Source organism: Myiozetetes cayanensis, unplaced genomic scaffold (genome assembly GCF_022539395.1).
Source record: "Myiozetetes cayanensis isolate MyiCay16 unplaced genomic scaffold, myiCay2020 scf5-8, whole genome shotgun sequence".
NCBI classification, from domain to species: domain Eukaryota; kingdom Metazoa; phylum Chordata; class Aves; order Passeriformes; family Tyrannidae; genus Myiozetetes; species Myiozetetes cayanensis.
This window is the reverse complement of record NW_026087742.1, coordinates 58,548,599-58,563,156: the sequence shown is the minus strand read 5'-3', so window position 1 is coordinate 58,563,156 and position 14,558 is coordinate 58,548,599. Positions and strand designations below refer to the sequence as shown.

The 14,558-nt window shown below is 36.8% G+C and overlaps 1 protein-coding gene across 12 annotated transcripts in view; it reads left to right on the top strand.

Moving 5' to 3' along the window:
- Positions 1-14,558, top strand: part of ENOX1 (ecto-NOX disulfide-thiol exchanger 1) — a 361,706-nt gene that overhangs the window by 286,024 nt on the left and 61,124 nt on the right. For all 12 annotated transcript variants that reach the window (XM_050331531.1, XM_050331528.1, XM_050331530.1 and 9 more), the window contains 2 exons: positions 8,656-8,762; positions 12,030-12,147. In XM_050331531.1, coding sequence (XP_050187488.1) covers positions 8,656-8,762; positions 12,030-12,147 — 225 coding nt within the window. The remainder of the gene's footprint in view (positions 1-8,655; positions 8,763-12,029; positions 12,148-14,558) is intronic.

Below are 14,558 nucleotides of genomic sequence, written 5' to 3'. Positions count from 1 at the left end.
GATTACTAAAATCATGGTCTTATCTGATTTGCTTTATATTCCATACTGTAGTCCTTTCTCCAAGTAATCCTTCCACTTTTTAGTATGTTCTCATAGTACTAAAAATGATGCCAGTTTCATTACAGCTATTGAAAACATGCTGGTTAAAATTATCTTAGCAGTCAGGCTTTTTATATACAATCATGCTTTCTGAATATTCTTTGAATTGCTCTGCATTAATAACAACTTTTAAAAGGATTTTCCTGCTCTTTGATTGTCCAGTCATACAGTCTTTCTTTCATTTGCCAGTGACTAATTCAAAAATATGAGCTTACTTTATGTGCAATTTTTAGGTCATCATTAAGCTCTTTGTGAAAGAGATTGAGTCATATAATGTGTTTTTACATTGCTGCCCAAATCTCAGTTGGTGTCATGGAATGCCACTATAATACAAATAAAAATATTAATCATTCATGTCATCAGTTGCCACTATTACTTTCTACCTTGACGCATTACTAAAAAAAAAATTACATACAAAATAACATCCACAATCCATTCATGAGCTTTTGATTAGCTTATTTAGTCAGTGTGCTCTTGGTTTGTTTCTGTACTGAAAAGGTGTCCAGTAAAGCTCAGCTGGGTATCTCTGTTCTTTCTCAGTTGTCCTTACATTTTATGTCTCATGGTACGTTCTCAACAGGGTTTCTATCCAGGATGCTGTGGCAGTGGCAGAGAATAGAGATGAAAGACTCCATTTATATTTTACCTTGCATTCTTATGGTTCCTACCCATTTTCTGGCAGTATAACCTTTTGTGGTTGCAACTTGTAGTGTTTCACATAGCTTATTCCTTTGTGTTTCATTTTCTTTGAATTTCTGCATTCCTTCCATTGTCTGTAGCTTTCACTCCACCTGAAGTCAATACAAATCTTGGTATTGATTTAAGCGTGGCCAGAATTTCGACAGAAGCTCTTCTTCTGCTATTTTTAATGTGGGCCATTAAATATGCATGGTTTTTATAGCTAAATAAAAGCACTGCCTTCCAAGAGATTTCAGTCTAAGGCCCTATTTTGACAACTCATGGCACTTGTCTGGAATCTGCAGATTTCTAGATGATGACACAGGGTTCAAGGCAAAGAGGCATATGCTTTAGTAACATGGAAATCTATGCTTGGTTTTGAGATGCTTTGCTGAGTAGAGATGGAGGTAAGGGCCTGATGCTTTACAAAAGAGAGCTGTGAATGTTTTATGGAAATAGGATAATGGAAGAGAGTATGACACTGGGGCAAGGAAGGAAAGATGGAGGTTCCACCCAAAAGGGTTCCTGAATTGGCCGTGCATATCATATGGTCTGCACATCTAAAACTATTCAGACTGCTTATAAGTGATTGAATAAACCTTCTAAATATGAATAATCCTATGCAACTATGACCGATTGAAATACTTACTCCCTTCATTAGGCACCAGTCATGCTTCATGTCAAATCACTGGATTTGTCCCAAATGATGTAGTTCATGGTGATGACAGAGATGTTATAGGGATGGGAAAAGAGGTTTGGAAAGGGATAGATTATGTGGGAGAGAAAGGTGGACACAGACAAAATGAGGGAATAAAAATACAGAAGGAAGATGAGACTGGAGGCAGTAAAGGTAACATAAGGTATGGAGAAGTAAATCTTCCCACATATAATGTCTGAGATGAATTTTTGTTTTGTTTGCCAGAAGAGGCTATGGCTGTTGAAAGCTCCTCATCCACCTCCCTATTCTTTTTCTTCAGTAAAAGAAACTATACTATGCCCAAAACAAATACAACCCTCCTGATCTCCTAGGATCATTCTAATCTGCAAGATCTCTGTGTAATTATTACTTAGAGAGTCCCTTCTCTTAATGGGACCTGCCAGGCCTTGGTCACATTTATGATGTTCCTTCATTAGAGAGTTCTCTTTTTGGACAGACTTACCAAAAATAGTTGTTCCTGCTTTTGCTATTTTTAAATCTGATAACTGAAAATAAAAGTCTGCCTAACCATAAATAACAAAAAGAACAGCTAATTAAATGCAGTACATTATAATCTTGTCAAGCTGATGAAGAAAGTAGCATTCATTTAATCTTCCTTTGAGTTGGGGTGGGGAGATTGTGTGGGTTAGGCTTTTTCTTATTTTTTTTTCTGATTGTCAACACAAGGCCCATAAAGTCCATTCTGTTATGTGAGATGGTGGTACTGAAAGAGCAGGTACTGTACATTTGTACCTGCCCTACTGTGTTGTGCTAGTCTGATGTCAGGCTTCTGTTTGTTGAGAAATGACATGAAGGTGAGGTGGTCTTGTTGAATTCAAGTGATTTATCACAGGGCACAGCACCAGCTCTTGCAGTTACACCCAGCTGTCAGTTTCCTTTTTGTAAATTAAACCACGTTTCACAACCTGAAAGATGTTCAAAGCTTAAATTGGAGATAGATTTTTTAGCAAAACCTTGCAGGGCAAACTGGGCTGACTTTAATCAAATTGCATTTTCTTTTATTTCAAAGTTTAACAGGGAGTGTTCTTCTATTTCTAGAACAACTAATTGTTGATACACATACCACAGACAAGTTACTGTGCAGGTTTCAGTATAAATCCTGAAAACAGGGCATTTTTAATATCCCCATCATGCTTCTTCTTTCACTGTTCCTCACTGAGTTTCTTAGCCGAAAGAAGAAGAAAAGAAAACAATGGTTTGTTCAAAGAGGTTTGATACTCTTACAAGACCAGGGATTATAATATGTATTGTGGTATAAGGACTCTTTTTTGTTCTTTGTCGATGTGAAGAATCTGCTTATTGTATTATGAAAAAGTATTTCTTCCTGCATCACTCAGGTGTAGACCACTGACATTCGCTCAGCCTCTTAATAACCCCTGCAAGCACATGGACTAGGACTGGTCTGAGTCAGATGGAATAGGAAGGGGTATCAACCACTGACCCAGGCGTACCTCCTTGTGGTCTGAAACATTGTAGGCCTAGTCAAAGGGAAATGTAGAAATAATTTAGGGAGAGGACATGCTTTCTAGTACCCGGGTAGGTGAGGCAGGGTAGGTGGAAGGGGAAAACATCCTTATTACTCTGGTAGGTTTTGTAATTGCTCTCTGCAACGCTGACACCTCTGCGTCAGAGTGGGAGCAAAAAAGGTGAGACTGCTATTGGGATGACCCCACTGACTCAGTCTGCAGGATTAAATTAAGTTGAGCTAGGGCAGGCTTGCCTATACTGTTCAAATGTAAGAAAGTTGTTGCTCTGGGCCGGGTAGGATTTTCCCACACACTATAGGTATAGTTTAGAGTTTGATGCAGGACAAGTAGTTTCCCAGAAAAGCATCTTTTTGCGGAGAGGGAAGGGTTGCTACTGCAGGGACACTGGGCATATTGTGCCAGTTGGTTTCAGGGAACAAGAATGGTCCCTGGCTGGTTTTGATCACTAGTACAGATGCAGTTGTTAGGAGCAGGACAGGTTGAGAAATGGCATCCTTGCAAGCTGACCACCCGCACAGCAAAATGGTTTGGGAGATAAATTGCTGGAGGTAACATTCTTTTGGTCTGTTAAAAAAGGTGGAATTTGGGGATATAATAGTGAAGTCCTGTGGTTTGCTCCTTTATCATGCTGTGTCTTAACACTATATCTTAAGGAATCTGTTGGCATCTGGGCAGCATGCAGACCAAACAGTAGCCTTCTTTACTCTGATGGAGTTGCAGGTGTGATTCACCTTCTTTTTTATATCTCTGGATTTTTTTTTAAATTTTTTTAAAAACCTGAATAAAACCAAAGCCAAAGTAAACAAGTCTGCCATTTATTTGTGGCAGATAAGTTATTTTGCATTGCTGTACAAATCTAAATCTTCATTACATTAATCTATAATGACATTTGCTTATGTATGCTGCTGATGATCTGCAGTATGCTTTACTTTAGAACCCATCCCTTGCATTATCTGCAGTCTTCTCCAGGGTGGTATTTCCAACTTTTATGTTTTCCTCTGCTAGTCAAAGGCAATTACATCTGTTTCTCCCTCTGTGGCATGTGAATTGATTCAAAGGGAGGAGCTGCAGGTTTTCAACTGTAAATGTTGAAAAAAAAGGCAAAGTCTTTTTTGAAAGTAAACAGTAGCATAACCAAAAGACTGAGGGTTTTGCCCAAATGAATAAAATAATATATGTTTCATTACTCTGCAATCTGTCTAACATTTCTTTTATTCATGTCACGTCATTTACCTACGTGCAATTTTAGCCTTGGACTTAATGCTGAGTTCAGTTTATCACCAAATGCCTTTCAGAACTCTTGCCAAAAATATTCTCTTCCCTATCCAAAACTGACCTGGATACTCCATTCACTACAGCACCTAGGCTTGACTACTATAATTTCTTGGTTTGCTGGGCTTGAAGCCAAATCGATTGGCAGACTGCAGCTTAGTCAGAATTCAACAACAAGGCTTCTGACCCAAACCATGCCAACTCTATATCCTCCCTGTGCTGCGAATCTATATTTGAAAAGTATGTTATGCATTTACTGTAACAGTTTCCGTTACACTGTAATTTTATGGGTGGAATTTTTCTTTTACCCTTCATGTCAACTGTCACACTCTTATAGAATTTTTCTGAGCTAAATTGCCATATATTCTACTCTTACACTTACAGTAATTTAGTGCAAAGCCCTTTTCATCCTGTATCCCTAATTGGTGGAATTTGGAGAGGCATTATACATGGAATCCAATTATTTTCTCTCCCAAAAAAGACTTTTGGTTTTATTTTAACATATTATTTTTCAGCTTCTATTTTGTTTGAGTTTTTTAATTATAAATTATATACATTATGTATACTATAAAATAGTATGTATGCATCTTATAATGTAATAAGCAAAGGAAAAATTGAGTACTTCTTGTCTCCTGAACCAAGGATAAAATTCAGCCTTCCCTAACTCATGTATTTAAAATAGCCTGCTTGGTAAATATAATGCAGGCTAAAAGTGTTCTCTCTACCTCTTAATCTACAGATGAGTCTGTGCTTTCATTCTCATTTATTTCTATTCTTCTTTGATAGTATAATTTTCAAATAATCTATATCAAATATTCTCTTGCCCTGGAGATATACCAGTTTTCCCTTTGTTACAATCTTCTATACAACTTCGGCAGGTATTGTTTAAGGCACTTTGTTGATATTCGTAGTTTTTCCAGGTTTTTTTACATTTATTCTTGATAACAATACCTTATCCTGGTAGCATCTTTTATGGCAGTAGAAATTGAGGTTTAAACTTTCTTTTAGTATACTTACTATGAGCTGGCACCTCTTATAAAGTGTATTGTAGTTGCACTGCATTGATACTTGCATATCATTCTAGACTTAGTTGTTTGGGTCTTTCTAGTTATTTGTAACACAGCAGAAAAGAAATTAGATAATAATCCTTTGTTTGAAACATGCCACAGAAATTACCAGCCACAGAATAAGTCATTAGGAAAGCTGCAATTACTTACATTCTGTAAGTAAGGATACTGATAAATGTAAGTAAACATATTGATAGGAAAAACTATGACATGTTATGGACCCTTCCAGAACAATGCGTTTTTTTAAATCCTTATTTAGTAAGGAAATAGCTTTGCATATGGTCAGTGAAAATTTGATATAGCATAGAATTCAGTAACAGATGTTTGACAATGAATATTTCATGTTACTTTATAATTCTACTTACCAGTCACAGTTGATAGTACACTGCATCCTGGAGTTCAAGGTGCCTTAGAGAGATTGATAAGACCTGTTATTTAGTTTTGGAAATTTCTTTCTAGAGATCAAGAAATAATCTTAAAACTATGGTCAGCAGCAAGACTGGGAACAACTGGTTCATTCAGATTCTATAGATAACAGTCCAGAATCTGGGGCCTCTCTTTGGTCAAGTCTTACCCAGATCTAAAGAAAAAATTAGTTAACTGGAGAGTTTCTCAGATACTATAAACCTCTCTTGGGATAAATCTACCATCCCTCCAGGCTGTGTGCTGATGGATCACTTACCCATACAAATTCAATACTGATCAAGAGTGGGTATATTGTATCTTGTCTTCCAATTATGCAGAGCACAAGCATTATGCCAGCTTTAGGTTTCCTGGGTGTCTATGGCAAAACAAAAGAATATTAGTGCAACATGAACACATGTGAACTGGCAAAATGGGTTTATATTGAATTGTCGTCTCATAACATGTGAATCCAGATTTTGGTGCAGTACAAAAATACGTGAAGGCACTTTCCTGTGCTGTCAAACCATGGCCTTGGTTGCTCTTTAGCTCTAATGTAATGATTGGTGACCTTTTATGTTGGATGTTACCTGTGGGTATTTGCAACACTTCATAGCCTAGATAGCTGTGAGTATTGAAATGACTGTACATACACTGACACTTTCTTTGAATAGCATACTGGGATATTGGTCTTTGATACATACTAATTTAGTATACTCTTCTGCATTTCCCTTTTTTTTTTTTTTTTTATCCCTAGCTGCCTGTTTCATAAAGTTTCTTAAAATGCCTTGATTTTTAGCATGTTGTACTCATACTATCCTACTTCCTATAGTTTTTTTATTCCTAAAAGTTAAGTAAGTGAAGGAGATGCTTCTTCTGTTCACTTTGTCTCCTACAGTTACACATGGAAAACTCTGACATCTTCCTAGCTTGTGTTTCCACTAAGGAGAGTTTCTGAAATAATCAGATAATGACTTCTGATAAATCTTAGCACTTGTTCACATAATGGAAATTAAACACTTTAAAGTTCAAATGTTTTTCAAAATTCAGATGATCTTATTAATACTTATTAGTGGAAAATGGCAAACCAGCTCTTCCTCATATCTTTGTGAATCTTTTCTACTTGGGTTTCCACTTGCAAACTGACAACAGATTGTTAATTAGGCAAAATTTTCTGAGCACCTGGGTCATCAACACAACGAGAGTAATTAAATTCTAACCGCAGTTTCTATACACATAATAGTAGAGTGCTTTACCATTTTCATTCTTTTCAAATTAATTGAATAAATATACACAGTGTAACTTCCTTGATACATCCACTCTTCAGTCCAAGCAAGTTCTAATGGGCTGAAATTATCACATCTACCTTTAAAACTTGAATGGATTACAAATGGATCAGATCACCACAGTAGTTTTGAGGCACATTCTTCAGTAAAACTACGTATATATATTAAATTAAAAGAAAATTAACTACATTTATTTTCTATGACTTTGGAGGGTAAATCATCCCTGAAAGAAAAACTTCCACATGTGATTCAAAACATTGTAATCTTCCTGAATATTATGGGACGCAACAAAAGTGGTAAAAAAATCAGAGAGTAGAATAAATGTGCTCCTATTCAAATGAGTGAGGTTCATTTTCAGATCTACAGGTGAAAGATTCATAACTGCTTTAGTAGGTGAGCTTACCATTTTAAAAAGGGTAGGTTGTTATGTATAATAAGATTCTCTGCATCTCTGACTTACGGGAAGAGAGCAGATACTGATCAGCTCAGAGGGACCAGATCAGAGGGCACTAAAGCCTGCCTGACACCACTTTTCAGTGAGAGGGGTGGGGGGTGTTGCAAGCTGCAATTTTTTAAAACAGAGGACATCTTTTCAAGCCAGGAATCTAAAGAGATAAATAGCCAAGAACCTTGTTAAAGAGTTGAAGCATTTTTCAGTTTTTCATAGTTGGTCACAGCTGCTCATTCAGGAGCACAGCCCAGGTCATTTGTAGAAAATCTGAATTTCTTGGTGGTCCCTCAGTTAATTGTGCTGAGATCAAAGCAACTTACATCTTGGCCATTTTTAGTAAAGTCAGTGTTGTGGAAAGACAGTGTTGCTTTTAAATGATGTGAAGAGAAAGAAAAGAGTGTTGAGCGAAAAGCTTTCTCAGTTGAGATGAACAAATAGCTCAAATAGCTAAAACTTAAGGATCTTAATTGTCCTAGGTAACTGACCTAAATATAGATGTTTGGGTTCAGAACAAATGCATTAGAGTTGAATGAAGGAAGCCCATTTCACATCTCTTCTTCATCTTATACAAAAAAAAAAAAGTGTCTGTTCACATACGTAACCATACATAGGCCATGGACACAGGACAGAACGATCTACCACAGGTGAGCCCATTTATGTTAAATAGCAGAGAAGCAGCAGCTGCAGCCACAGAATGCAGTGTTAATGTATGCTTTTGCCCTTCCTGTCTGCTGACAAATTCCCACTCTCAGGTAGTCACCCTTCAAAGCAGAGCCTGCTTGTGTTTCCCGCTTTGGTTCGTACAGCCTGCTCATCTGTACACAGCTGCCGCAGGGGAACATGTGTCAGGTTTATGTGTCAAGTGTTATTTCTACAGTCACACCCCTATAGCCACGCACGCAAAGGCATGTGCCAGCACAAGGAGTTGTAGCAGACATCAGGGGGAAGCAGCTGCATGCACGTTTTTTGGCACAGAGTTATAAGTTGTGTAGACTAAAGTTATGGAGACAGACTTGAAGGGAGACATCTCCAACATTGATACAATGTAAGTACAAAAGACACATCATTGGATGGATATTGATGATGTTGTTTCAGTAATGACATCATCCATAGACTCCTAGTGTCTTTGCTTTGCTTCTCTATAGTGATCACAACATAAATTGCTTGTCTTGTTTGACTTCCTTGTTCACCAAAGTTGAGCAGATTGTCGCCGTTTTCAACGCTTCTACCAGACAAAAAGCTTGGGACCATTTCTCGAAAGCCCAGCGAAAGAACATAGACATTTGGCGAAAGCATTCTGAGGTTGGTGATTTTATTTTTACTTTCTATCCATCATCTCACAGCTGGATTGACACAGAACGAGTGTGATTATAGCTGGACAGAGTGTATTCGGCAATGTTTACAGCTACTATTTTAGCTGTTAATCAATTGACCATTTATAGTCTCATATACAGTATGAATTGCTCCCATTGCTCTCATTATGATAATAGTCATTAAATAACATTAAGACAGAGAGCAATGTGTTTTTATTTTTCATGCAAAATTTGGGAAATCATTGGAAGATCATGTTTACTATCTAAAATAGTGAACTCAAGTAGTGAAATTGGGAACAACATTTTCAACTAAGGGTAGAATTAAGAATTATTCCTGAAAAAATATCTTTTTAAGAGTCATCGTGATCTGTTCTTAAAATTATTCTATAGCACAGACTTTTTTTTCATTGTGCCATCATATGATCATTATAAGATGACTTTGAGTGGAAATAAAATAGAAAATTTCTCTCCTAAATAATTATTTAAGTGTTTTAAGTTCAGAATTATGACATATTCCTTCCCATTTGTTTTATGTTTATCTTTAAAAAAGTAGATACGTAACTTATTCTAAGTATTATGGTTGCAAAGAAGCCAATATAAATGTAATCATACTACCACACAGAGTGCATGTGTGACTGTCATAAGTGGAGGAAATGGGATTCTAACTCCCCTTGCTGCAAGTGGGAGCAAAGGAAGCACTAGACCTCATCCTCTGTTTTGGTCATCCAGCTTTCGTTTTTAATTCAGTATATACGCTATGAGCCTGTATTTTAAAAAGTAAGTACCGCTGCCTTTGTTTTCTTTCTTTCTACTTCCTTTTTTTTTTTTTTAATATGAGCAATTTACATACACTCGGTTTACCTTCATGCAGTACAGATTATTACTATCACAGTCCTCTAAATGATTTTTCTCTGTCTCAGAATAAAAACTTTAGAAGGTAAGGTGCACTTATTTAATTATTTTGTAGTACACTTGTAAAATAAGTGTTGTACACTTAGTTTGAGAAACACTGAAGTGCTGTGATATAAATCATTTGGATAATGTTTTAAGTGTCCATTAACTAATGCTAAATTACAGTTGAATACCAATGACACTAAATGTAACATCCACATGAATACCAAATGAATACTTTATTATCAGTGCTATTATGGCGAATACCAAATGACTTCAATAATGGGACACTTAAAATAACATGTTAGCATAATTTATTGGTACAAACTGTATTTTGCATTTTATTCACAAATATTTCATATGTGTAGTGGATAAAGCCTTTGTTCAATGGAAAATTGGGAAGTTGGGGGTTGATGTTTGTCTTATCTTTTAGAGAAATCTGAAAATATGATTTGCTAGTTCATTAATTATATTGACCACCCCTTCTTAAAACAACTTTCTGTAAAGGGATGTGGTGTGACATTCATTTGCTGGCTTCTAAATATTTAATAAACTGAAATGTGTAAGAGTTGGACTTTCCAGAAATGTTAATTTTCTACTCATTTTTTCAAATATTATTGTCGGTTGTTTTTCTAAGAAGAGGATAACTAAAACAATTCAAAACCATGTGAATATATTTTGGAAATGCCTGTTTTTCAGATATGAAATATATTGAAAATATACCAAATGGTATCTTTGATTTAAATTGTATTTCCTAACCATGATATTGTTTGCTGATTTGTTTAATTACTTGATTACATTCCCTTTTTCTCTGAATTTAGGAAAACCTTGCTAGAAACCCAAACCCAAAGCAAATACTCATACACACAGACATTCTCCATGGAAAATTATTGACTTTGCTGAGAATGTAGACATTAATGCATCAAGGACATTTGTCCCCTAATGAGGGAATAAATATAAGCGGGTGTCTGCTCATGTATGCAATAATACTTCCCCAGAAAAAGGTGCAGGTGGCCTTTTCCAATAAAGAATTCAGAAATGACTTGCCAGTTTCTTCCAGAGATGCTTCTGATTTTGTAAGACACTGACTGACAATTTACCTTTTTAATCACTTTTTTTAAAATTTGAAATTATTCTCCTGTAAAACACCCACTAATTAGCTTCCTCGCCTTTGTTGGGATTAATGGGCACAGACAGATTTTTCAGGATCTTTGAGATCCGCCAGTGAACCAAGGGGACAGCTCAAGAGAAACGCCTTCCCTTTTTTCACTCAGTCCCTCTCTGACAGCTTATTGTTAATTGCACGGAGCAGTTGTCGGACTCCTCAATGCTGTCTCCTCCTTCCACGCGACTCTTCCTTGTTTCAAAGATTTCAAACCACCTCTCTGGGAATTAAGCTCTTTGTTGGCAGAAAAATTAGCTGTCTGCGGATGGACAAAGCCTACACTAATCACAGTGCAGCATCCCCATGTTACACCTGACAGGATTATTAGGACAAAATAGAGTCCTCTCAATCTTCTCAGTGCTGCCATTAAAAAGCCAGTCGCTACACCCGCGCCAGCTTTTCTACCCAGAACAAAGACTGTCTAGACTGCTACAAAGCCTGCGTGCCTGCTGATCATTTTCCCGGTGACATGCGCAGGGGCTGCCCGCCTGCCTGCCTGCCCCCCGCCTGCCCGCCTGCCTGCCCTTGCAGTGGTCACCCAGAGACCGAGCTGTCCATGCTGGCACTCATTTTGGATCAAGATGCAAAGATTTGCAGGACAGTGTTATGGGACTGGGTCTTTTAAAGCCAAGGCAATCTGGGCAATAGGGACAGAGGGTGAGATTCCTTTGGCCAGCATTAGGCATCTACAATACAGAGCGCTCCCTCTGCGCTGACTGCTCTCAGATCCCTTTGCCATAAGCAGAGGTACTTTAGGGATGCAGTTAATATGACTTTTTTTAATGGAGACACCTACATTTGGCTAAATGAATCATACCCCAAGTGGCAGAGGGAAGCAAGAACTAGACATACCTTAAGCAGGCTCACAATCTCTTTATCAGTCTGCTTTATACACAATTTTAAGTACTACTATCCCTGCTGTTAAAGCGTTCTGCTACGTTTAGCAGACCTGAAGATCACTCAACACTGAAAGTCACTTTCTCTCTTGTTTTTTCTGAGTGTTAGCTTTGATAAAGTCAGTTCTTTCACAGAAAGAATTCCCTGTGCTTCTGTTGTTTTAAATATTCATACACAAATAAATATGATTACAATGATAAATGATGTATAATTAAAATCAGAGCAGTGTTAAAAACAGATACTAAATAATACATAATGACTTTTTGGAAGTTAATACTGACAAAAGATAATTTTGGGTTTTAGGAGCTCCGAAATGCACACAGTGAACAGCTCATGGGAATCCGCCGGGAAGAGGAGATGGAAATGTCTGATGATGACAGTAGTGATAATCCCAGTAAAAAGCTGAGAGTAGATGATTCAGGTAAAGCCAAACCCCTCTATAATGTCAAGTATATACAAATGTTGTTTTATCAAAAGTAAACAAATACTTATATATGAGAAGTGACATGTTACTATTTGATTAGATAAGACAGTATCTTATTTTAAACCCTCACAAATTAGTTATTTGAATGATGCAGGCTGTCTCTACGAAGTGTCTGTCACCTGCTATGTTCTATAATGATGAAAATTCTCCAGTTCTGCCCTTGGCTGGAAGCATTTTTTCTTTACTGCACTCTCTGCAGTTTTGCATGATATTATTTCATTCCATCATTGTAACAATGTCTTATTATGAGACCAGTTGAATTTATGCTTTGGTCAGTATTCTCTAAGCCTTACCCTTCTTTTCTACAAGGACATAATAATCTCTAATCTCTATAACAGATACACCATACCATTTTAACTGAGGTTTTTGGTTACATACTACACTTCTAGGGGTACCTATTTCACAGTATGGTACTGCATTCGACATGAATTGACACTCATTAGATAGATATCAGGGTTGAAAGAACAAGGGGGCATGTAATGTGAATAAAGAAAAGGAACTTTTTCAGCCCTCTACAAATACACTGCTATCCAGGGTGGACACCAAGGGGTAGCTCAAAAGCTGCCTGAGTTACTAAGTGGTAACATAATCTGGATGGATGCTTTGCTCTATTTCTTGTCATTGACTAATAAGTTTATGAGTAGCTAACAAGGGTTTACTTGTTTAGACACTCATCTACAGGAAAAAAATTTACAGGAGATGAAGCTAAAGCTTGACTGGAAACTGCCAGCCAGCAGTGAACTTTAGGAAGATAAAGAAAGAAGAAGTAATATGGAAAGAAACTGAGGGTCTCCATTAGGGTAATTCTAATCTAATCCTTTGCATACAGGCACCATATTAAGAAAGGAAAGAATTTCATCCATTAAACTGTTTCAAGTCCTATTTTGCCAGTCAAAAAGTGTGAATTCAAGCTTACATAGAGAAGAATTCTTTGGCTCCTCCTATGACAAGAAGCTGTGTGAGGTCAAACGACTCCAGAAGTAAAGACCAAAGGAAGGAATATCATTCTACCAAAGAATTTTTTACTGACATCTCTCTTGAAGAGAGATTTAATAGTTTTCCTGGAAGTAAAATGCAACAATAAAATAAAAAGGGTGGCCTTAATTTTTGCTTGGCTAATTGTGTGGATTTGGATTTTCCAGACAACACTAGGAGAATGTTTGGAGCCGAGACAGTATAGGTCACTGCAATCAGCAGCTTTTATGACTATATAATAATCTTACCTTAGCTGTATCCACTCTTATGGAGGAAAGTCATTAGAATTAACAATAGGAAGGTAGAGCCAGAAGTACATCGAGCCTGCATGCCAGAAGAGGAGCAACAGTGTTTTGAACTGTCACACCTATCAATACAGCTGGGTTTAACATATGCATGCTTAGGGCTGTTCTGGTCATTCCTTTTGTAACATCACAAATTGGAAAGTGTGTTTGATCTTCTTTCATGAAAAAGACATTTTTCTCAAAAGTTTTGATATCTGCGATTTCTACAGCATTCCATCCAAAATAATATCAGTATTTTTACTGTTACAATGTGAGCGCTTGAGTTCTCTCAGTGATAACAGTAGCAAATCCAGTACTGTGTAGCATTCTAAATCAAAATTTAGCAATATGAATCCATTTGAGTACTTGTCCATCATTGTTCGTTGTACCATTCATCATCCTCTTGATCTCTGTGGAGTTGATCCATCCTGCTGCATAGATAGTCATCCAGTTTTAAAATTAATGTTATAGCTTTCTTCTTTCAACACAACACTCTCAACTAAAGCAAATGCATTTGATTCTTCTGTCAATGGCAATAGAGGGAACTTGGAGTTAAACCACAAGAGTTATTGGGTAGAAAACATCGGTAAATGAAAATAAACTGAGATAGGGACTTTTTCTTACTATTATTTTTATGTACAGAAAAGTGATTTTTCCTTCCTTCTCTTAGCATTTTTTTTAAGTTACTGCTTGTGTTAGCTGCCTTCTTTTTTTCTTTTTTTTTCTCCTCTCTTTTTGAGTATGTCATTTCAGAACTACCACTTTTTCTCACTAGAATGCCTATTTGTAATGACAGTAACCTCTGTTCTACAAAGAATGTCTTTTAAAGAGTCTTTTATCACAAAGAAACAATTCTGCACAGTAAGAAAACATTGGCACTTTATTTTTAACCCCTTTTCTTATGATGTTAGTCTAAATACTTAATCATGGGAAGAGCAAGGCTTGAAAAACATAAATAAGGTATTGTGCCTCTTCAATTCAAGTACAGCATGCACCCATAAAGGTTTAAAAGTCTAAATCTGAAAGTGACTGAAGCAATGAGACATGATGAATTGATTTGGATGGTTCCAGAGCTCTGGACTGCCCTTT